The sequence below is a fragment of the Sebastes umbrosus genome, chromosome 8 (assembly GCF_015220745.1).
Source record: "Sebastes umbrosus isolate fSebUmb1 chromosome 8, fSebUmb1.pri, whole genome shotgun sequence".
NCBI classification, from domain to species: Eukaryota; Metazoa; Chordata; class Actinopteri; order Perciformes; family Sebastidae; genus Sebastes; species Sebastes umbrosus.
In genome coordinates this window covers 32,418,571-32,442,246 of record NC_051276.1, presented here as the reverse complement: position 1 = coordinate 32,442,246, position 23,676 = coordinate 32,418,571, and the positions used below count along the sequence as shown (strand labels likewise).

The 23,676-nt window shown below is 38.6% G+C and overlaps 1 protein-coding gene across 6 annotated transcripts in view; it reads left to right on the top strand.

Moving 5' to 3' along the window:
* The first annotated feature begins 2,059 nt into the window (after positions 1–2,059).
* LOC119492936 (protein unc-13 homolog B-like) overlaps positions 2,060–23,676 on the top strand; it is a 199,330-nt gene continuing 177,713 nt past the window's right edge. For 5 of the 6 annotated variants that reach the window (XM_037777840.1, XM_037777844.1, XM_037777841.1 and 2 more), the window contains exons 1-2: positions 2,060–2,321; positions 22,319–22,348. In XM_037777840.1, the coding sequence (XP_037633768.1) occupies positions 2,300–2,321; positions 22,319–22,348 (52 nt within the window). In that variant the 5' untranslated portion in view covers positions 2,060–2,299. The remainder of the gene's footprint in view (positions 2,322–22,318; positions 22,349–23,676) is intronic. The other variant, XM_037777845.1, reaches the window with a different exon arrangement.

Below are 23,676 nucleotides of genomic sequence, written 5' to 3'. Positions count from 1 at the left end.
CTGGTTTGTTTCGGCACAAAGTTCAATGGTGTTAATCTACAGATCTCTTTCTGCCTTTGACCACTTGAACTTGCAAGAGCCCATCACTACCTGAAGCTGGCGCACAAGTTTAGTTCATGTCAGCCTCATCAACCACCTGATGCATGCTCATGAGCTCCAGTGCTGCCTTTACTGAACCTCGTAAAGTTTTATTTGTCATGTGACCTCAAACAAATTAGCTGTTTGGAATTCAAATAGTGTTGGTTTCAAGCGATAAAACTGTACTGTATCAGTTTTCTTTCAATTATATTTTGACGCTAACTGTGACAAACGCAACTTTTCAAACCACAAGCAGTTCGGTCAAATATGACCACAGATCTGAACTAAACTTCTGATTCCCTATTTTGGACTTTAAATATTTAAATTTTACTTTAAATACTGCTTTTACAAGATGATTTTAAAGCACTTCTACATTGATTTCCATGGCCTTTTGTTCACCTTACTTCTCTGACAATGAACTAACTCAGGATAAACCCAGTCTGTATTCTATTACAGGAAACATGTTTTCAGCCCCAAGTGATGAAAATCCCAATTTATGGCCTCATTCTGTTGACCTTGGATGAGTGTTACCGTCAAGTCCACTTCATCAAGCTCTTATTGATCAATACATTTTCATGTGTTTTTGTTTAATATGAAGAAATGTACATTGGGGTTTTTGATCGGTGTTTGATTTCCATTTACACTCACATTATTTAAACTGGACAAATGTATTTTCTTCTGGCACACGCAGGCCAGCTGGGAGGGCCGGCTCTGGACCTTTTGGTGCCCTAGGATTTAAACCCCCCAAAATCGGTGCCACTCTAGGCTTAGGGTTCAATCTCCCAGAACATCACAATGATTTTAAGACAAAAATTAAGATTTTTATTTTCATAAATTCCTGTCATTATCGTATAAATAAACAATTGATCCCTGATATTGTTGGCTTAAAAGTGTTTAGTCAGTTTCCCTACAATTGACACTTTTATTAACAAATAGGATGAAAAGTGTATTTCTATCTTTCTTAATTGATTGATTGTAAAGTGTTGTATAGTTATACATATATATACAAAACATATATATATATATATTATTTTACCCCAATCAGCAGCTATCTTCAAATAAACAATAATTAATGCATTAATTGCAATAATCTGGTTTACTCAGGCATTAACACTGCATTTATTTATGCAGTACATTTAAACTAATATTCGTATTTATCTATTTATACTATCTTTGCATTTTTACACAATTAATGATATATCCTTTTTTTCATCATTATTATTTACAGTGTTGTTATAGATACTTGTTTTTTAATTTATTTTTAATTTTGTATTTGTTTATTTTTTTTACGTTTTTTTTTTTTTACGTATATACGTATATATATATACATATATATATATTTCTATTCTAGATTGGTAGAATAGATCCTATTTTTCATCGTTATTATTTACAGTGTTGTTATAGATACCTGTTTTTTTATTAATTTTTTAATTTTTTATTTATGATATTATTGTTATCAATATTTTTATTATTATCAATATTTTTTATTTAATTTACGAATATATGTATTATATATATATATATATATATATATATATATTTATAATACATCAGTATTATTTAGAGTGTTGTTATAGATACTTTTTTAAATTTATTTTTGATTTATTATATTATTTTATTGTTATTTTATGATTTATTTATTTTTTATGTTTTATTTAATTTACGTATATATATATATATATATATATTTCTATTCTAGATGAGTAGAATAGATCCTATTTTTCATCATTAATATTTACGGTGTTGTTATAGATACTTGTTTTTTAAAATTTATTTTCAATTTATTATATTATTTTTATTGTTATTTTATTATTTATTTATTTTTTTATGTTTTTTTTTTTTATATATATATATATATATTTATATATTTATTTATATCCTAGATTGGAATCAAAATGTAACTCAATGTCTGTATTCTGTTGCTGAGTGCTCCATATCCCCACCTCTACTGCAGCCCTTGAATGCAGCACAAGAGCCGCCCCGCTCTACCGGATTTCAGCCGGTAGTTTAGTCGCTCTTTGCCGGTGACAGCCATCCTTTTAAACCCTCAGGACCTCCTGGACTGTCCGCCTCGTCTTCACATCTCTGCATTAGTGACTGACACGGAGCGATGGAGCGGAATGTGACTGTTGTTTTGTGTTCTTAGTGGTCTCAATGAGGTCTGAGCAACAGGCTGCAAACTCACTGAAGGCTCGTCTGCTCTGCAGGAACTGTTGCTGTGATGTCCCTGCTGTGTGTCAGAGGTAAGCTCTCACTTCACTGCTGCTGCTCGGCCTATTGCTTTGTTTTTATAATAATAATAATAATAATAATGAAATTAAATAGAAACTGAAGAATAGTTACAAAAAGCTATTCTAATGGCAGTAAATGATTAATAAAAGAGAAGTTAATCCTGTGCAAGATGTGCACTTTCCCTATTATAGTGTCCTCGCAGGGATAAAGAATATACAAATTTAATTTACAGAAAAATCTAATGGGCAATATTAGGCTATGCAATATAACTGTATGTTGATGGAGTCTTTTAAAAAAAACAAAAAACAAAAAAATCCTGTGCAAGATGTGCACTTTCCCTATTATTCCCTGGACACTAATTGTCATTGTTTTGTGTTGTTAATTGCTTTCCAATAATAAATATATACATACATTTGCATAAAGCTGTGTGTACTGTGTGTTTAAGGTACAAAGTCATTTTTTTTAATCATACTTTTTAGTGTTTCCTTAAGAGAAATGACTACAACAACCTAAACCACAACAAATAAAATAATATGTTGTACATATAATAACAGATTGTAACTGTAAATTGAGAAACAAAGTATTCAAATACAAGGTAGGAGAAAAATGAAAATAATAATAATAATAAAAAAAAAAAAAAATAAATAAATAAATAAATAAATAAATAAATAAATAAATAAAAATAAGTAAATTAATAAAATAAATTCACACACTAGATTCCCAGCACCTCCTTATATCCCTGTGGTCCTAACCACACACAGAGTACATACATGTGTCTAAGGCAAGTTGGAAAAAGTTGAAAAACAACAACTGAAATAGCTTTTAAGAAGCTGCGAGTTGTTAACGAATATCATTTATTTCAGTGGGAAGTTTTGGTGTCTCATGATCCTCTTCCAAATTCTTTCCCGCTGTGACAACAGTACGTTTCGAGGGTTAACAAGGGTGCTTGACTTTTTTTTCCAGTGTGCATGTGTTGGCTTCTTTGTTCTTGAAATATAAATATCAACCTATAAAACAGATACACATCAGTGGAACCTGTGCACTTGCTTGTTGTAGAGGATCGTAAGAGGAAGTCAGGTGAAACTTAATGAGACATTGCTTCCTCCTCCTGCTGCCACAAGTACTGCTGAGGTGCCCTCAAGCAAGTCACTAGATCTGCGTCTGTGTTCAAGTGAAGCTGATGGGTGTCCTAGAGCAGGAGGCTGTGGTTGTACTGGACAGGTGTGTAACTGAAAGAATAAGAAGAAAGAGCTGACAGTGAGCATGTGTATTCAGCCAGATAAAGTTCAGTTAATGAAAGGTTAAAATAAAAACACAGCCCCCACCGTGCCACCAGTTTATTTAACATCCTGGCTTCTTTCCAGATTACAAATTGCTCTTCTCTCTCTCACAGACATGCTGATTGATTTTCACGCCATCAAAACTATTGTCTGCCTATCTCTAACTCTCAGCCTCTGGCATATTGTTTCTCACTGATCGTTTTTGACCATTTCTCATCTTGGGTGCGAGGGCTGCCTGAGGCTGGAGGCCCACCGCCACCACGGCCACCGCCACCAAACTCGTCTATTACAGAATGATGAGATAGGGGTGAGGTCGGGCGGTTGGGGGGATGGAGGGGGACACAGCTGGGTCGCAGTGGGCTCAGCCAAGTGGAATTATAAAAAAGACCATCATGTTGTTTCACAGCTTGCACAGAGAGATTGATGGAGAGTGTAGCTCGTGTTCACCTGTAAAACCTTCTGTGAATCTTGTACTCTTTGAGTGTTTCACAGCAGACCTTTCTGGAGTCTTGCTACATACAATTTATCTCCTTTATGTTGAGAACAATATACTGTGTGGGAATTGCTACTTCTAAAAGAAACTTGTAATTGTTTAGGTGTTTTTCTGGACCGTTAACCTTAGTTAAGTTGCAGCTTAAAGGTGCCCAATGGTGTTTTTGACTTCTAGTAGGCCATGCAGCAGATTTTTAATCAGTTTTTGTTCTCCTGCACATGCACGACATGTGGCTCAAACTGCTTTAAACAACCTGCATGCATTCACTAGCAAACCACGAAGTTGCCTGACGATTTTATACAATTTGTGAAGTTATATTTTTGATATAGAAAGTTGAGCACACATGTGGTTTAAAGTAGTAAAAATGCTGTTGCAAGTTCAAGACTGCCTTGCCCCCTTTTCAAAAATGGTGAATGTTTTAGTGTTTTACTGCATTTTATTGTCATAGTGGGAACAAGAAAAGGCTGCCTGGGCAGCTGTAGCTCAGTCGGGAGAGTGGTACTGCTACTCTGTAATTGTAAGTTTGGTGATTTGATTCCCAGCTCTCTTTCTGTCCACCTGTTGAGGCGTCCTTGAGCAAGACCCTAAACATCTCACAATGTTGTGGGTATGTGGAGGAGAAAAATGTTGGTTGTTATGGTGACTTTCATTTCCTCAACATTTTTAAAAACAGAAACCTTGTAGTTCACCCTTGAAATCAGAGCTATCAGAAGATTTCTGCCTACAAATGGGAGAATACCGCATCGGTGGGTTTTTCAAATAGATTTGGGTTTTTATCAACGTGATAAACACGACGCTACGTGAGGACATTAAAAGTCGTGAAGTACGGTCACACTATAGCACCAATTTAGTCTCTCTTTCAGTCCAGTTAAAGTGTGTATATAAAGTGTAATTGATGGATTCTGGGTATATGTAATAAATATATTAGGGCTGTCAAAGTTAACAAGATAATAACACGTTAACGCAAATTCGTTTTAACGCCACTCATTTCTTTAACACATTAACACGACTTTCAATTTTTAGGTTGCAGCGGGCTCAGTCTTAAAGTTAGACTGAATATGGCATCATATGAAACTAGAAAAACCTGAGGAATCCATCGGTACCAACCATGTCATACTAGCTTGTCTCGAAGGAGGCTAAATAACGCTCTAAACTTACGCTAAATTGTGGCGAGGAAAAACTGTCATGGCCATTTTCAAAGGGGTCCCTCGACCTCTGACCTCCGGATATGTGAATGAAAATGGGTTCTATGGGTACCCACGAGTCTCCCCTTTACAGACATGCCCACTTTATGATAATCACATGCAGTTTGGGGCAAGTCATAGTCAAGTCAGCACACTGACACACTGACAGCTGTTGTTGCCTGTTGGGCTGCAGTTTGCCATGTTATGATTTGAGCATATTGTTTTATGCTAAATGCAGTACCTGTGAGGGTTTCTGGACAATATGTGTCATTGTTTTGTGTTGTTAGTTGATTTTCAATAATAAATATTTACATACATTTGCATAAAGCAGCATATTTGTCCACTCCCATGTTGATAAGAGTATTAAATACTTGACAAATCTCCCTTTAAGGTACATTTTGAACAGATAAAAAATGGGTGATTATTCGTACAACTATGGACAATCATGCGATTAATTGCGATTAAATATTTTAATCTATTGACAGCCCTAATATTTTCTTTTACTAACATTAGATATTTACACAGCTAACAGCCATATTTAGTATTACGCAAACTATTTAGCCAGGGCGTTAGCGAATGTTAGTTGTTATTTTAGTGTCAGATTGTGCAGAAGATAGTGGCCTGTGAAAAATGGGTCAAATATTTACTTTGGTGACTATGGGGCGAAAGAATTGATCATAATCTGTGTTCATGTTCACTTCTCCCATCGGAGATAATAGACTCAGGATATGCAGCTAGTCTCCTAAAGGGAGATACAGATACATGACACAGATACAGGAAAGTGACTCTCCTCGCCGTCTCCTTTCTGAACCGGTTAAGGTTAGAGAACCATCGCGGTCATGCTTTAAAAAAACATTGACTTTTGGTTTGAAACGGAAAGCAAACATCTGAGTCCCGTGTGTGAAAGTCTGATGTTTTGTTGACCCATCCATCCAGCCTGACTTTGTCGCTCTATAACAACGTCACCTGACTTCCTCCTTTGCTCTCATCATAATTCCTACAACAGCTGGAGGACTTTGTCCCTCTGACATAAACAAATGTCATTTTTGGGCGCTTGCCGAAACGACTAATGATGATGAAGTTCTTCTTGGGAGGACAGTGTCTGCTTTTAAGACAGTTCGGCTGTGCACAAGTGTTCTTTGGCAGTTTTTATGTCTTGCTAATGTACCTGATATGAAGTTTATTGAACAGTTTGAGAGTTTTATATCCCCTCATTCTCCTGTTTGACCAAAGCCAGAGTTTCTGTTTTTATCCCCGGCATAGCAGACGTACTCTCCCTGATTAAAGGAACCCACACTTTCCATCTCATTGAGGGGAAATCCAGTCAAACCAGTCGAGTGGCTTCCTTGTTCCTTGAGAGCCGTGATACTTTTCAGTGGCCTTTTTTTCCTCCTTCCTTGTTCCTTGTTGTGTGAAGGGCCCTTACAGAGCCGGCATGGTGGCTGCCAGTCCTTCTTGAACTGAGTGAATGGCTGCAGGATGAGGATGGGAGGATGCAGTCTCTTGACAGCTCTGTCAGTCCCACACTCTGCTATTTCTAGATAGCAATTAGCAGTGGAATAAATGCATACAGTAATGCTATTGAATAATTTGCAATGTTGAGTCAGGCTACTGTGAAAAAATAGCATTAGAAGAAATTATACTGCAATAATGGGAGATAAATACATCGAGATCAGGGGTTCAACCTCTTTTTCGTTTGTGCAGGTCAGCACCAAAACTGGAGCTTGTGTCATAATTAGGGCTGTCAATCGATTAAAATATTTAATCGTGATTAATTGCATGATTTTCCATAGTGAATCGCGATTAATCGCAAATTAATCACACATTTTTTTATCTGTTCAAAATGTACCTTAAAGGGAGATTTGTCAAGTATTTAATACTCTTATCAACATGGAAGTGGGCAAATATGCTGCTTTATGCAATTGTATGTATATATTTATTATTGGAAATCAATTAACGACACAAAACAATGACAGATATTGTCCAGAAACCCTCACAGGTACTGCATTTAGTATAAAACAATATGCTCAAATCTTAACATGGCAAACTGCAGCCCAACAGGCAACAACAGCTGCAGGGACCCCTTTGAAAATGGCCATGCCAGTTTTTCCTCGCCAGAATTTAGCGTAATTTAGCCTCCTTCCTGACAAGCTAGTATGACCAATGGATTCCTCAGGTTTTCTACATTCATATGATACCAGTATCTTCACTCTAGCTTTAAAACTGAGTCTGTTACAACCTAAAAATGTAGCCTTAACTCTGACAGCCTCAGTCATAATGCAGGATGAAAGTGTGGATTCATAAATGAAAGCATTTAGTAGACCACCAGATGTCATAGGTAAGGACTGTAGGTGAGGACAGGCCAGGTCAGTGAACACACCGGCACACTGTGCTGGAATGACAGGGACACAAGTAAAGCTTCAGCGGCCCGTCTGGGGAGAGGCGAGGGAGGCGGGTGTGGGGGGGTGGCGGGGTGAGGATAGAGGGGGAGTAATCCCTCGGCCATCTGCTGCTGTTGCTGTCCTGGGTGTGTTGATGCTGCTGTGTGTGTCGGGCTGTGGCTCACGTGGTGCAGGGACTCCACTACCTAACTCGTTCCCGGCTCCTCGTCATTATAATGCTACTTCCTGGTATCAGACCCGCCTGCCTCTGACAGCCTCTCCTTACACTTAATCGTCGCTGCTGGCCACTTTCCTCACTTTTTCTTCAAAGAAATCCTGTCCTGGGGCAACTTCAAAATGATTATAACTAAAGAGAATATTCCAGATAAATACAGAGAAAATGTAATTTGTGTTAAGTGCTAATTTAGACCCCCTTCACTTCGAGGCTTTGGTGAGAAATATTCAAAGAGTGCAACTTTTTGGCCAAGACAAAGGCGACAAAGGCGACATGAGGCGACGTGAGGCGACTAAACTTGTGGCCTTCATCGCCGCTAGTTCTTTGATGTCGGCTTCAGCCTCAAAATGCCGCTGTTTAGGGAGAGAGTTCCCGCAAACGTGACTGAGGGACGTCTACATTCGCACACAGGACGAGAGGAGACAGGAAGTGCTGACAGAGCGGTGGCGGTGGCGATGACCTCTCTGGTCACGGCGGTCCAGTGACTGATTTGTTGACTAACTGCTTCCGCTGTAAACGAAACATGAAGTACTGATGAAGCGTCGCTCACCGCTGTGCAGCATGACGTTATTGCCTGATACAAGAATATTTGCAGTGGGCAACAAAATAATTGTGGTTACGCTCAATGTACTGAAAGCATACTATAAATGTCACTGTTGTTTCAGAGTTAGATACACACTGAAGAAGGCTAGGAAATGATTATGATGATGATGTGTGTGTGTGTGTTCATGTCATCATCAATGAAGGCCCATCCCTGGACCCCCTCCTCCTGCATAGATCACGCTGAGGTGTCACTAATTGGCTCATTACTGCAGTGAAGCAGGGCCACAGCAGGGGGAGAAGTATCTGTTAGTGTGTGATTATGCAGAGTGATGTGAGATATACATGCTACACATTATAAACACTGTGAGACACTGAGATGGAGGATAATCACCAGGGAAGTAAGCCTGATTGCTGCTATCAGAGTTTATTACCTTACAGTCCTTCATTTTTCAGACTCAAATGGCTCACAACCACAAAGTATAGATTGTGATTATAGAGCAACTTGAACAAAACCAACATTGGCATGAGGTCCTTAACATACTGAGAAACAAAAATTAATTTTTTTCCAATATTGTGCAGCCCTCACTGTCAGGAAAGGGTAATGGCATATGTAAGATGCTCATAAACACTTCAGTCAGTTTATATTGACCAACACACACATGCACATATGCACACATACTACGGAGGACGTAACCTGCAAAGATAAAAAATAAATGAATAAATAAATAAATAAATGAATCATTAATTGTAGAAAAAATAATATTAAAAATAAATGTAGCCAATATTCTTTGTATTAATTCCCTTATTTATTGACTCTTCTGTTCAATTTTCCTCTTTTATTTAAGTATATATTTATTTTAATACTTTTTTTAATTTGTTTTATTTATTTTAGCATTTATTTTTGATAATTAATTCATTAATTTTTGCATTAATTTTGTACAATGGCAACCTGACCCTCGGACACACAGCCGAGCCCGTTCTCTCCATCTTAGGATTTGGTGCCGTGCAGAGCGCCCGGCTGTAAATAAATAAAAAATAAATGCAAAAATAAATAAATGATATATGCAAAAATAAATAAATACATAAAAAATATGATTATTATCATTATTAATAATGATAATAATAATAATAATAATAATAATAATAATAATAATAATAATATTAATAAAAATAATAATATATCTTTTCAATTTATTTATTTTATCATTTATTATATATTTTTCTTTTATCTATTTATTTGTTTATTTATTTATTTGTTTTTCCTTCTTTGCGATTACTCAATGTAATTCCATGTTTAAGTTGCCAAATCTGTTGTATGTATACCATACTATCTCAATCACTTCAAAGAGGAATATATATACTGTATATATGTAAAATACCAGTCCCTTTATAGTTGTACTGAAAAAATAAAATAAATGTGAACATAAAGAAATGAATACAAATAAATACATAAATAAATAAAAGGGAAAAATTAAACAGAAGAGTAAATAAATAAGGGAATTAATACATTAATAGATAAATAAATAAAGAAGAAATTTAAAACAATTTATTTATAAATTAATGGCTATATTTATTTTTAATAATATTTTTACTACATTTAATGACATATTTATTTATTTATTTATTTATTTAGTCCTTTATTTATTTATTTATTTATTTATTCATTTATTTTTTATTTTGTCAAGTTCCGTCCTCCACAACATACATGTATACGGACATGCAGACAGATCCACAATAGTTGTGTTTATTAGGCTGGCCAGGTGAGGTCTGCAGGGGCTGTTGTTTAATGGAAGTGAGAGGGTGTTAATGACATGGCCACCAGGTTACCAACCTCCACACACTCAAACCCACCGTGAGTCGAAGGACTAGAGCTAAAAATAGAGCCACCGTCTGGCCTGTTGTAATGACACTGCTCAAGTCCACGCCTGTCTGCCCGCTGAGCCTGTCGGATCCGCTGCCCCCGTTCTGCTCGTTTTTTTTTTACGTGTTAGTGGACCTGAGAGAAATGAATGAGTGGAGAACACGAGATTAAAGTGCTGCTTGATAAGTAATGTTTTACTATATTAAGGCCTGCAGGGAAATTCAGTTCCCCTTGCACACATACTGTATGTGGAAATCAAGAGATTAAGTTCAACATCAGATCAGCTGGTAGAGATTCAGTGACTTAATCAAAAACAGTTGGTTTGCCACCACGACCACTGTAAGGCCCCGATCACACCGAACCACGTCGCATCGGCAGCAAAACAATTGTTTTCCTATGATACGGTGCGCCTGACGTGCGCTTCTCTCTTGCATCGTGTAGTCGAACCGCTCATCAATGTCACACATGGTCCAGGCAGCCAATCTACTTTACCACTTGCTTCCTGTTTGATGCCGGTAGATGTGGTAGGAACAGTGGGACAGCGGCAAATGCAGACTAAAGGTTGATATTAGCAGTATTTAATTATGATGAACTATAATTTAAGTTCACCCCGTTATTGAAATACTAATTGGGGAACTAATACATTTTTTCCCCTGTTAATCACATTTGATCGCCTGGTTGTGCTACACAGGCGCACCGCGCTGTTTTGTCCGACGCAGTTTGCCAAGTCATTTTTGAAGCGGCGACGTGTCAGAGTGATTTCTCTCAGCGATTGGCTCTGCCGCCGATTCAACATGCTGGATCGGTCAAAAAACCTCCGACATGGGCAGACTAGAGCTAACGGTGTGCGACATACTGCAAAAACTAGGTCGACAGACACTCACCGACGGGCGACTGGCAGCTTGGTGTGTCAGGACGTTAAGGCCCCGATCACACCGAGACGCGTCACCTGCAAAACCATTGTTTTCTTATGGTACAGTGCGCCTGGTGTGCTCCTCTCTTGCGTTTTTCTAGCGTTTTTTAGATGCGCATAAAAGTTAAAATATTCTCAGATTTTAAGTACAAGGTGCGAAGTTGCACCACTCGTCAATGTCACACTTGGCCCAGGCAGCCAATCAAATCAAGCAAGAGGCGGGCTTTACTAATTTACCACTTCCTTCCTTACTTGATGCCGGCAGGACCAGCCCTGGCTCTTAAAAATGTTGTTCCCATACAACTAAACTGCATTCTCAATTACGTTTGGAGGGAAACGTATTTTGTTACGTAATTATATAGGAGACAGCAGGGTTGTGTAGAAACAGTGGGACAACAGCAAATGCAAACGATGAACTATATTATTGAAATACTAATAGGCAAACGAATCCATTTTTTTCCCCAGTTAATTACATTTGACCACCCGGTTGTGCACGCAGCCCCGCTCCTCAGGGGCACCACACCGTTTTACCTGATGCACTTTACCAAGGCATTTTTGAAGCGGCCGCGTCTGTAGCGACATGTCTCGGTGTGATCTCGGCCCAATGCCTAACATCTCCACAATCTTTAGAGATTCTTCTATCCCGCTTGTTCAGAATATTTTATATAAGCAGGTGTACAAGAACGTATATCTTTACCAAGCTAGTGGCCTTGAAGGAGACATTCATGGTCCCCAGGTGATGAATCCTACTGACTTTAGAGATCTGCTGATGTTTCGTTTTGCGCCACCACGAGGCTGACATTAGTGGTTTTAAGTGAAACGTCTCGACAGCTATTGGACGGATTACCATGAAATATGGTTCGAACATTTTTGTTCTCCACAGGATGAACTGTAATAACTTTGATGATCCACTGACTTTTCATGTGGCGCCATCATCAGGTCAAAATTTCTATGTGTGCAACACTATTGTTTGACCAAATACCTGCAAAACTAATGACATTCCCATCAGCCTCAGCTGCTCATTCATTATTAGTCGCTCCTGCAAATAGTTTCGACTGGATGACTGAGGTGGAGGAGGAAAAAAAACTAGTTTGCCTTTGTTTTAAACTTGACCTTGCTCCATAGCCATTAGACAGATATTTAATCATTAATCCAAACCTTTGAGGGAAGAAAGCTTAACATAACCAACACAAACACACTAAAAGTCTTGGACCCTCCCCCCCCGGAGCTCTCACCGTATGTGGCCTGGTTTCAGCAAGGGAGTCTCCCGCTGAACAAGCTGATGTGTCATCTCTCCGCGAGGACGCGAGGCTTCAGAGGCTCAAAAACCATCTTTAATTCACCACTGAGAGGTTATTTCCACCCTTGAACTTCAAAGTCGCACTTTCACACGTCACTTCAAAGAGATCAAACCGGAGCCACCAGAGCAGCCTTTAAGTGATCGCAGTCGGAGCTTCAGTCCGACGAAGAGAAGAATGTCACCGGTGCACACAGGAAATGACATGTAATCACTATGGCTTTGTAATACTTTTAATAAGTAATACTTCTGTGATTATTTCTTCAAAGTCAGGCTAACATCACAGTCTATTGAAAAAATACATATAGAACAAACTAGAATTTGTCCATGTGGCATACCACTGTGGATATAGTAATAATGCCAAAGTGTAGTTTTGTATAATTTGCAAATATAAATGGCATTTGTTTTTGCACTTTATATCAACATAGATATCACTAGTAGTCAGTTACTAATTAATGAATTTATTTATTGTTTGGGGATGTTGAGTGGTCTCTTCACGGCTAGTTTAATTCTCCATTTGGTAAAAATTTTAAGAAAAAACTTAGGATAATACTGGGTTATACTTACTTATACTCAGTAGGCGTTTTGAGGGGGGATGAGGGTGGTTTAGTTGAATATGTTAGGCTACATTCACACTAATATGTTTTCGTTTTAAACCGCATAACTTTTGCTACGTTTATGCCTAGCGTCCACATTACTCCGGCGTTTTCGAGCCCCTAAAACGAAGACGTTTGAGAACGTTTTAGTTTTAAAACTCTGGGGTTGCGTTTTAGTCTGGATGGACAGAAAACGGAAAACTTTGAAAACGATGACGCAGACGCCCACGTTCACTTCCTGTTTGGGTCTTATCAGTCATGACGAGTCCTTCCCTGATTCATCACTCCTTTATCACATGGACCTTTTCCGGAAGAAAACAAACGGCATCTGTTGTGTTGAACGCCGTTTTGAACGCCTTATACTAGCAAAGCAAAGCAAGCAAAGAAATCTCTGGTCTTACTTTTTACTGTTCTTCTTTCGTAGTATTTTCTGTAATTGAACAACCAACCGCGCTGCTTCAGACGGAGACAGACAGAGATGAATTATGAAACAGCAAAACGCTCGTCTGGACGGAGATCGTTTTCATTTTGAAACGCCATTTTAAAACGAGAATGTATTAGTGTGGAGCCGTACTCTAGTCTGCCTGACTCATTGATCCTTTATCTGACTGAGGTTTGTGCCAGTTAGAATCAATGGCTCTGAAACATCAGCAGCCTCACTCTACTGTGTCTGTGTGTTGATAAATCCATGGCGCTGTCCGTGGTGCTGAAGTAGCAGACAGATTTGTAATTGTATTGCAGGGCTTCTCAAAGTCCAGACCGAGGTCCACATCCAGATCCAACCCATACCTTGTGTTTAGGGATGGGTACCGAAACCCGATGTTAAACTGAAATCTGTGACTGCAGAGAGCCAGCAACACTCTTTAAATTGTAAAAGCGTTTAATCCTCACCTTTAATCGCCGTCAGAAATGGTGACCTTATGTGTTGCTGTCTCTCTGCGGTCACAGATTTTGGTGTAACACCGGTATTAAACGAGCACAAGTGCTAAATTATTAAAGACCTTAGTATTGATATGCTCCGACGTTTTATCTGTACTTTTTAACATTTCGGTTGGCATCTCCTCTGCTCTCTGTGTCGCTCTTCCACACACACAAACACACACACTCATGTAGTGAAGTCAGCAAACAGCAGATCAGAGAGGCCGCGTGGAGACAGTGAAGTGAACCAGATGAAGTGAATATTACTCCAGTTGACGACAGTTCAGCTGCTGCTGTAAACATTACTTGATGTAGTTGTGCATGCACGGCTAAACTAGTTGTAAACAGTTTGTCTGATTGTCTTTTTGCCCGTGTGTTTTTTTATCATAACTGGTAGAAATGATGGCCAAGACGATGGAAATAAGACCAAACAGAATTTCCTCTTAAAACAACTAACAAATGAGGAGAAACGTCTTCACTCTGGTATCATAAAACATTAGTACCCACGAAAAGTAATGCACTGTAATTCGTATATATCCCACAAAATCAATGCATATGTAATCCACGTAATCGTGAACCAGGAAGTATAAGGATCAGGGAGGGAGGAGGTCGGGGTGGATGGTTGTGTCTAAAAATACCAGATTTTTGCTCAGGAGACCGGCCTTCATGTCCCGTGTGAAACCAGAAGTCAACGCTGATTTATTTGTCACGTAACTAAGTATTTTTGTTGCCTAATCCTAACCAAGTCGATCTTTTCCTAAACCTAACTAAGTAATTGTATTGCCTAAACCTAAGGAAGTTGTTTCCTGTGAAGACGGAAGTTTATTTTGAAAAGACTGTATTCATGTAACGAGCGGAAATTGACACGTGTTGCTGGACATTCGTAGGAAAATGAATAGATAAAAAAAGATAAGATATACGATCAGTTGCATGAGAATAAATTGCTTCACTTCCTCTTTGGAAAACGAGTATGTGTGAGAGTGACTGATAGTGTTTGTGTGTTTAAGCGTTGTCTGTGCAGGAGTGCTGAGCTGACTGCTGATCACAGAGCCTCCTCTTAATTCTGTTGTTTGACTAATGTCTGAAATTGAAATCTTGTCAAAATTGTGTTCATTAAATCAATAAAACCTCAAATCATCGCATGAAAAAGTCACATTATGCAATGATACAACTTAGTGTATTGTAAATAGAAACAAAAGTTCGGCTGAAAGCGTGCTAAAACATAATTCTTTTGAAAAAAGATATTAATGGTTGGCCATCTGTAGCATGCACAGACGCTACAGATCTGTGTGTGACATAATCATTCTCATACAGCTCTTCAGCGGCAGGTTTAATCCAGTCCATGACTCATGACTCAACATCAGTTGTTTTCCCCAAACAGCCACAGTGGCTTTCCTCAAAATCTTCCCTTCATGAAGCGCTCATAAAAGCTTTGGATGCTCCGTAAGGTCAAAAATCAGCTGCTCTTAATTCTTGCCAGTCAAAAAGTCTTTCTGCTCTCCCACATGGTCCTTTCTCCTGGTTCCAGTATTCATCCACACAGTACAATGCAGCAGGGTCTGGTAGATTTCAGCCCTGCTTAAGGCATTAGCTCGGAGAGATTATCCCACCAGCCAAACGCTCGGTCATCATCAGCAGCAGCAGCAGCAGCAGCAGCAGCACGCATCCTCTCATACAATCACCCCGGAGGACACGTGTCTGATATGTGACCTGCTTTACTACCTCTGATCAGCCTCGCCCTCTCTGTATCCCCTTTACTTGAGTATTACCATTTTATACTACTTTAAACTTCTGCTCCACCACATCTCAGAGTCAAATACTTGAAGTTTTACTCCACTACATTTACCTATTAATACTTTATTATTATTATTAATTAGGGACGTCAATCGATTAAAATGTTTAATCACGATTAATCGCATGATTTTCCATAGTTAACCGTTTTTTTTATCTTTTCAAAATGTACCTTAAAGGGGGATTTGTCAAGTATTTAATACTCTTATCAACATGGGAGTGGACAAATATGCTGCTTTATGCAAATGTATGTATGTATTTATTATTGGAAATCAATTAACAACACAAAACAATGACAGATATTTTCCATAAACCCTCACAGGTACTGCATTTAGCATAAAACAATATGCTCAAAGCCAAAAAATACTGTTGCAGTTGTTAACATTGGTCAAACATGTTTGTGAAGGTTCTCAGTCATCCAGGTCTTGGTATCCGAGTAAGGGTTAAATCAGCAGCAACTGGACTTGGTTTAGATTCTTGAAGATGTTTCACTTCTCATCCAAAAAGCTTCTTCAGTTCTGGCTAAATGGTAAGGGAACCCAGGAACCCATTCACACAATCTAAACCAAATCCAGTTGCTGCTGATTTAACCCTTACTCGGATTTGTCAAACACTTTTGCAACTTTGTCTTCTGATATCGTGCTTTTGGTTGTGATGTGCTGCTTGGTAATGTGTGACCAGTATGACCAACTTGAAGCTCAAAATATGTTGTGTGAAGCATTAAATCAGAGTGGAGTGTGAGACGTGTCAGCTGGCATCTCTGGGCCGTGGGGGCGCCAATCACACAGACAGTCACACTGTTTAAAAACAGCAGAAAGTGTGTATTTTAATGGCAGTTCAGTGATAAAATGCACTAAAAAGAATTCATCTTCAGTAGCTGTGATCACTCTGGTAAAAAGACGACGAAGCATCGGTGATTTACATTGTCTGCCGTGGTTTGGAGTTGTATTATTGAATCCCTGAGTGACGGAGCTGAGAGCAGCACTTCAACATTCGGCTCAAAACTTCTGATTGATGTGACTGAACATTGTTGATTCTCAGACCCAGTCTTGTCTTTCCTTTATTTGCAGAGAATAAAATATGTTTGTTTAAATTCTGCCTCGACAGGGACAGGATTGATCCTTTTATTTACCCGTAACAGAACAGAAAGGATGTCATAAAATCACAAGTTTGTGCTGCTGATAGAACAAAAAAATCCTCTCAAGGGGCTTGTTAAAAACATCTCAACACACACTGCTGCTGTCTGACCTCGCTCTCTACTTAACCAAAAACAATTAATTGCCACCCTGGGATCAATAAAATGACATAATCAGTTTGCCCTAAGAAATAGTAAGTAGCCTCAGTGTCCTTACAGAGCTCCTCTCTGGTGAACCATGAGGTAGTAATGTAGCATGTGTATCCACTTAGTCTCTGGTAGGTACTCTGTACAGTCTTTAGTGTGAGGGGATATTTAACAGGCTTTAACATTTCTCTCACACTTTTTTACACTTTTTGCCCCAAAACAGCTTGTAAACATTGGACAAAGATGGCTACACCATGACTTGTATTAGCGCCACAGGTAAAAAATAAAAATAATAATTACGAAACCGAGAGAGGGGGATAATATTCAGAGAAACAAAACTCAGAATTTCCAAGATTAAAGTTGTAAATTTACGAGAAAACACTCAGATATTTTGTTAGATGAAAGTGGCAAATTTAGGAGAAAAAAAACTCACAAATTTGCAAGAATATAAACTCATAAATTTACAAGACAAACACTCAGATATTCTCTGAGATTAACATGACAAATTTACCAGAAAAAAACTTACAAATTTGCGAGATTATGAAGTCGTAAATTTACGTGAAAAATTGTTTAGTGCAAAATCGGGGTGATCGTAGGTCTCTCTGGTCCAGTGCTTGACTGGTTTTGCTCATACTTGTCAGGAAGAAAGTTTATTGTTAGTTTAGGTGATTTTGTGTCACATTTTAACTCGGAACAATGCTGAAATGCGGATACATGCTTTTATTACAAGTCGCTTATATTAATGCAACTCTTTTGCACTTTTTTCTGGGCAACCTAAAAAGTTAATTCAGATTTCTGCAGCCAGCATTTTTAATAATATGCATAACATTAATTGCATTACCATTACCTGCACTGGCTAGCTTTAAGAATTGATTTTAAAGTCCTTTACTTGTTCATAAAGACTAACATAACCTCACACCCTCCATTATCAGTGACTGCCTTTCATTCTGTGTTCCAACAAGAACACTCAGATGTTCCACTGCCTATCAGGAAGTGATGCAGTAGATGCTCATTTATCTTAAAATATGAAAACACCAGAAATATAAAAAAAAAAAATTCAGAGAGACTGATGAAAGAAATGCTCAATATGAGACTGCAATAAGTTACAGAAGACATTTGAACAGCAGCGAGCCTGCAGTGATGTTGACAGACAATACATACATTTCTGTTTATTTTCAATCTTACACATTTAATCCTGTTTGTCTATGTACGACTCTTCTCTCTGTGACTCTCTGTAGCATCACTGTGAGTCTCTTTCACAGTGTCAGCCCATTCACGCTGGTATTGTCAGAGCCCGACTGGCACTGAACCAACGAGGCCACCGGGCTTCCTGTGAGCCTCCGCCAAAGCTGGCCCGAGTGACACACAAGGCAAGCTGTGCTGACAGCCTATAAGACAAATGACCTGTTAACGATCTCTCTGTGTGTCTCTCTCTCTTATCACATCTCACACTTTTGGAGCTGTGATTGAATAAACGTATTGATCTCCCTTAGCGAGAATATGCATTTTAAACCTAATTTAAATAACTAAATTACCTCAAAAGGGCGATAAACTTTTGTACTGCTGCATAGTAAAGTAATTGCATCAGTGAGTCACTTTTTAGCCTAAAGCGCAGCACACATTGGCATTTCAAGACACTCTGGCATTTCAGCCCCTTCTCATTCCCAGGGCGTCAAATATCGATGCTTTGTCACGGCCGTCTGCGTTCGATATAGGTAGGAGACTCACCGGGCTTTCCATTAACTACAATCTAAACCCTTCCGTGGCAACAGTAAACGCTGGGGAAAGTGCTGTTGTGACGAGGTTTAAGGAGCAAAAGAGACACACATGGCGGATGGTAGGGGAGGTGGATGGGTCCATAAAAAAACACAGCGCTTTCATCCAGTAGATTGCTGTTCATGTCCTGTGCGTTACGTTTCATTTTCACTTTACAATCAGCTGATCGTTTGTGTCCCATGTTCACAATGTCCAGTCGTGTTTGCACTGTAAGAATGTAGTAATTTTAAGCCCAACAAGTTGTTTTTTTCCCCAAACCTAACTAAGTAGTTTTGTTGCCTAATACTATAAGCAGGTGTTTTTGATTAATTCACAACATCATATTTAGTACGACCGAAAAAGTAACGCAGAGGGGTCTGACAAAGCGTCAATATGTGACGAGTTGGGATGAGAACGTGTTGGGCATTTCAAGATATTTTTTGCTGCATTGTGTGTGAGCTGTCACTACTGTGTTGTTTTAATCATTTCTCTAAATATTCCTTTTTACCTCTGCCAAGGCTGAAGGCCTAGGAAGGAGGTTATGTTTTCACCGGCGTTGGTTTGTTTGTCGGTTTGTTTGTTGGTTTGTTGGTTTGTTTGTCCGTTTGGAGGATTACTCCAAAAGTCCACAATGGATTTGAATGACATTTTTTGGAGGGGTGGGGTGTGGCACAATGAATAGATAGATTTCGGTGGCGATCCAGGTCATGATCCGGCTTCGGGAATTTTTTTTAATAACTCCGCTCAGCCTGTGCATTAACAACACAGGCTTTAAGACATGCGCAGTGTAACTGATGACATGTTCATGACGCGTCACCCAGTGACGTACATGAAATCTGCCTAGGCGGAGGTCTGTGCTCTCCGAGTGCACTTCTAGTTTTACACTATTTTCACAATATTATTGTTGAATATTTAGCAGTTTCTGAAACAGGACTACTGTGTTCTTTCTAAAAAATGCAATAGCTTAAAACAAATTCGCTATAGCAGTGGTTTCAAAACTTTTTTTTGTCATGCCTACTTTTGGAGGCCAAAAATATTTTACCCACAATAAGTCAATTTGCATTTTGGACTTTGGAGTAACACTGTCAAGAACACATTCTCATTAGTTTCTGTTGTACAAATGCAAAAAGCAAGTTACATTTCGCCCCGCCACCAGAGACACAAGTCTCTCCTGCTATTTGAAGATAAAATAATAAGATATTTATTAATTTCCAGAGGGGAAATTCATGTTACAGTAGACTAAAACAGGAAAGTGTCTGAAGAGGTAATAAAAAAATACAGAAAAATAAGAAAATCTTCTTGTATCTTCAGACCGTTTTCATAGCAGCCTGCAAGAACAGCAGGTGAAAGAGGTGGAACTATAAACATTAACACTGTTTCTGTTCCTGCAGCTATTACAGTGCAACGCAGCAATCAGTGATGTCATTGTTTCCACCTGTGAGTGACTCAGTGTAACACAGGGCTGAAATAACATCAGCTAAAGTTGCTATCAGGATAAAGAAGTGTTGGCAAAGAAGTAAATATTTAAATCTTCTAAAACCGTATTATGTTGGCATGAGCGTTAGCAGTTGGTGTTGGCATAGTTCTCTGTAGGTTCAGCAGTGTTAGATACCATTTCACATCACACAAAGACATTTAATTCAGTCACACTATAAAAAATAACTCTTTAGGAGCTTAAATGGAGGACTATCTTGTTATCTAAAGGTATTTACTACTCCTTAGTATGTGTTGTAAGAGGTGAAGTGGTTTTATTTGACCATAAACACTGTGATAAAGCTGTTACTGAAAGAATCCTGGTTCAGTCTGTCACAATAAATGTGTATCATAAAGCAATGCATCTGTCCAGCCACAGGATAAAACATTATAGTTAATATTTATGTGTTCAGCAGACTGTGTCTATTGTCTTTTCACAACTCGTTTCCTTTTTGCTTGTTGATTCACACAGAATATATTTTGACTACATCCATTACCTACACTACAGTGCTAATACAGACACATGGTTTTGTGATTTAATAATGGGCTTACCAAGATGCACTAAAATAATAATGCATATGAAATATTAAAGCCTCAGTGTCTTAGTTACCATCTTTTCTAATATAGTTTTTTTTTCTACAGTCAAACATGCCAAACTAAGTGCTGTGACTGTTTACAACAATTCATCATTTTCTTCATTAAGGATAATTGTTTACTGGCATATTAAAATCACAAGTTTGACTGTTTTTTGCTAATGCATTCATCAAGCACCATGAAGTCAGCTAAGGTTTAATATTTTTTATTTTTTGCTTCATAATGGGAGCGCCGCTTATTTACGCTATGGTAAACACGCCATCAGCATGACAAGGCGCTGAGCGTCTATTCTGTGCTGAGGGCTGCACGTTTAGCATTTTTTTTAGGTTGCTGAGAGTTGAAAAATGTTCAACTTTGAGTAAAACGCTGCGTCACTTTTAACCCAGCCATCCAATCACGCTAGAGAAGAGGCTGGACAAATAGCCTACCACCAAGGCATGATCAGATGTGTTTATAATTTTGAGTATGTTATGCTATTGTTTTTATTGTTTTTACTGTGGACTTTATGTTGTCCTCATGTCTGGAGCACTGGACCAAATCAATTTCCCCGTGTTGGATGATAAAGTTGATCTGAATCTGAATCTGAATTGAACAATCATACTCGCCGAGATGTTTCCTCACCCACAAAATCCATGAACATAGACCGGCGGGTTCGTCATCTCTCCCTGCAGACTTCCCATCATCCAGAACAGGGGCCAGAGAAAGTACTCTACATTGTACTGACGGTGCCGACATGTTTACTTCCTGGGATATTCAGTATCATAGCAACCAGATGCAACCAAAGCGTGCTTCCAAAGTGCCCTCAGCGCTCCCAGCTGAGCGTTTTCAGAAGAGCACCTTGCGTTTTCAGCTTGGAAACAAACGCTTAGGAGGACACGGTCCCTAAGAAATTCTATTTTATATATTTATTAATGTCACAATCATCAGATAGTAGAAAATCCCTAGTGTAATGAAAACACTAATGATCTACTCTACATATTGTCCTCCATCTATCTAGCTTTTGGTCTCTGAACACAAATACAGTAAGTCAGAATTTTTAAGCTCTGGTTCTGGCAACTTTTTATGTTATTTTACTACAAATTTAAAATGATGTCTTGTGCATTTCACATAAAGCATTTGAGATATTCTACCTAACCTCAGATAAATTTAGCGCTTAAGCACAGAAGATAAACCCTGCTGCAAGAAAAGAAAGAAGGAAAGAAGCATCATCTGTGCAGGTTACCAAAACAATCCTAAGAGGTTCATAAAACCATCCAACCCCCAAAAAACAAAAACAACACAAATTACATTCAAATTTTATCAAGGAGAAGAATGGTACCACAGCAACAAAATGCCAAAAGAGAAGCAAAGACAAAATAAAACAAATTAACTTATGTTGTGACTAATCTGTGTTTTCTTTTCTTCTCTTCCAGTGAAGAAAGCCAAACTACACGGGCCTCCAGGTAAGAGCTAATGCATGATGTCTGCTGATGTTTGAACATTGAGAGGTGTGTTCATCTTAATAAGAGGAGCTGTTGTGGATTTTTTTCTCATTAATAGTTTATATCTGAGTTATATGTGGCTAGAGCTGGGACTTTACAGTAAGTCTAGAGAAGGTAGTGACCTTAAGACTCGACGAAGAGATAGTTGACTTTCCAATTTGTGGAATGTTGAAGAAATTTACAGTTTCTTCATTCACTCCTTGCGGAGCCCATGTTTGAATCTCTCCTTGGTCATGTACTTGGATGTCCTCAGTAGATGTAACAGAGGAGAACAACAGCTGAAAAAGCTTTTTCATACAGTTCCTCTTCAGGGATGAAGCATCAACAATTCAGCAGCCAGTCAAAAGTGGAACACCGTCTTCCCATCCACCTTTCTTTTCCTTATTTTTTTTTCACCTCTTTGCTGGCTGCAGCTGTTTGTCCCAGCTTCTCTCCGGGCGATGATGAGGGGAGAACAACAGCGACGAGTGGGAGAATAAAAAGTCAAGCCAGAGGAGGAGAGCATAAAATCAATAGATCATCACAGACAAAGGGCCACCTGCTAGCCTGAAATGACAACGTGTCATCCCGGCATAAAGGAGGAAGATGGAGACAAATCCCTCAATGTCTTTAGGAGACAGAGACAGACTCCAGATACAGGAGATGATTCGTCATTGGCTGCCTCTGGCATCCGATGGCAGAGCAGATTTTCAGAGCGGAAGGATGAGATTTGATTGGCCTCCCCAGGGTTCATAAAACTGGACATGAGTGATGATGTTGCTGCCGTACAGTCAGAGCTACTGTAGAAATGCCCTATAATTCATTTATTCTGTAGTTCCTCCCTTTGAATGTTATGCAGTTTAACTCATTTATAATACCAAAGAAGTTGCTCGTAAAACGAAACTGGTTTTCGGAATCAGCAGACCGTCCTTAAACTTGAAACACTTTGGTGGAGTAGCAGTAGTTTAGGAAATACAGAGCAAAGTGGGGGTTGAGCAATAGCTGCTTGATACGGTATATCCTCGAGTGTTTTTATTTCAGTGATACATTACATCGCAGTCCTCTTATTGTAAATTGTCTGACACACACACACAGTGCTTGAAGTGGAAATAAATAAGTGCTGGTACTTATTCACATGTTGGCGTGTGTATCAGCCGGTATTGTCAATCTCTTGCGACGTATTCCTATTTATTCATTATTTCTTTACACGAGTCATAATCAGTTGTGATTTTATTGTTATATTGTTATACTTGGGCTATGCATTTTCTATAGTCGGCCTATAATACTCCAATAATATTCCAACTGGAACA